Here is a 1,292-nt window from a genome sequence, read left to right as displayed (position 1 = left end):
AATGTTCCTCTCATTTATTTTGTGGGCTTAGCATAGTGCCTGGTAAATAGCTTGTCTCAGTATTAAAAAACATGGAGCAAATGCCAGAGGAATCAGGCGAATTAATTAAATCAATAAATTTCAGTATCTGTCAAATAAGTGTTACTGATAAAGTTAAAACACAATGAGGGGCTTCCCTGGTGGCACAGTGGTTAAGAATCTTTCTGCCAATGCAGGGCACAGGGGTTCAAGCCCTGGTCCGGGAAGATCCCACATGCCGTGGAGCAACTAAGCCCATGCGTCACAACTACTGAGCCTGTGCTCTAGAGCCCATGAGCCACAACTACTGAGCCCGTGTGCCACAACTACTGAAGCCCATGCGCCTAGAGCCCGTGATCTGCAACAAGAGAAGACACCGCAGTGAGAGGCCCGCGCACCACAATGAAGAGTAGCCCCCACTGGCTGCAACTAGAGAAAGCCCGTGGGCAGCAATGAGGACCCAACGCAGCCAAAAATAAATAAATAAATTTATTAAAAAACAAAACCAAAAAAACCGCAATGAGTTTCTGCCTCGTTGCAGCTGAGAAAGCAACATGGGTCACCAGCAGCTCTACTGGAGCCATCTGGGAAAATTCGGCCAGGGTTCTCGCTCAGACCGGCACCGTGTGATCCGGGAATATGGCCTCAATATACGCCGCCCGTGTTTCTGCCCGTACGCGAAGGACATCGGCTTCATTAGGTTGGACTAAGTGTGAACTTCTTGAATGGGTCATCAAGCATATCTACCTTCCTCAGAAACAATACTAACTCTTTGTATATAAAATAAAAATTTTAAACTTCAGAAAAACCCACAGTGAAACTCATTTCTGGATATCTTCATGTGATTTATGGGGGAGGGGAAGTCAGGTGGTAAAGTTTACCTCTTATTGCTAGATTGATAATAAAAATGACTGCTATTCGCTAAATACACACCACCTGATGATGTTGCGGCACTGGACGTGCATTTGGCATCAGAGGATGGCAAATTATATATAAAAAGTGCCAAGGGTGGTCCTTCAGTTAAGTGACTAGTCCCATGGATGACTGGATCTGAGCCTAGACCTTCACAGTTACCTCGGCCGTCTAGAACATGGCACCCATGGGGTCACCGTTGCAAGTTCCCAGCCACAAACTCTCACTTCTCTCATCTAGCTGAACTCTGTGGCTTCCTTGACAAAGGAGAAGAAATTCTAAGAAAGAGGGAATGAAACTGTTAATGACCTGGGTCCTTGGACTCATTAATCAATAGAAATTGATCAGAGGCCAGAGGGGAA

At 45.7% G+C, this 1,292-nt stretch overlaps 1 protein-coding gene across 1 annotated transcript; it reads left to right on the top strand.

Annotated features, from left to right (window-relative positions):
* Nucleotides 1-572: 572 nt before the first annotated feature.
* Nucleotides 573-775, top strand: LOC132525464 (small ribosomal subunit protein uS14-like). Its single transcript, XM_060158025.1, has one exon. It carries the CDS (start codon nucleotides 573-575, stop codon nucleotides 726-728), a length of 156 nt encoding a protein of 51 aa, XP_060014008.1. The 3' UTR covers nucleotides 729-775.
* Nucleotides 776-1,292: the final 517 nt, after the last annotated feature.

The sequence above is a fragment of the Lagenorhynchus albirostris genome, chromosome 9, assembly GCF_949774975.1.
Source record: "Lagenorhynchus albirostris chromosome 9, mLagAlb1.1, whole genome shotgun sequence".
Taxonomy (NCBI): domain Eukaryota; kingdom Metazoa; phylum Chordata; class Mammalia; order Artiodactyla; family Delphinidae; genus Lagenorhynchus; species Lagenorhynchus albirostris.
The sequence above is the reverse complement of the archived record's forward strand: the minus strand, read 5'-3'. Positions and strand labels throughout refer to the sequence as shown.

Coding starts and splice junctions, on each gene's coding strand:
- LOC132525464 (XM_060158025.1), top strand. CDS start 573: ATGGGTCACCAGCAGCTCTACTGGAGCCATCTGGGAAAATTCGGCCAG.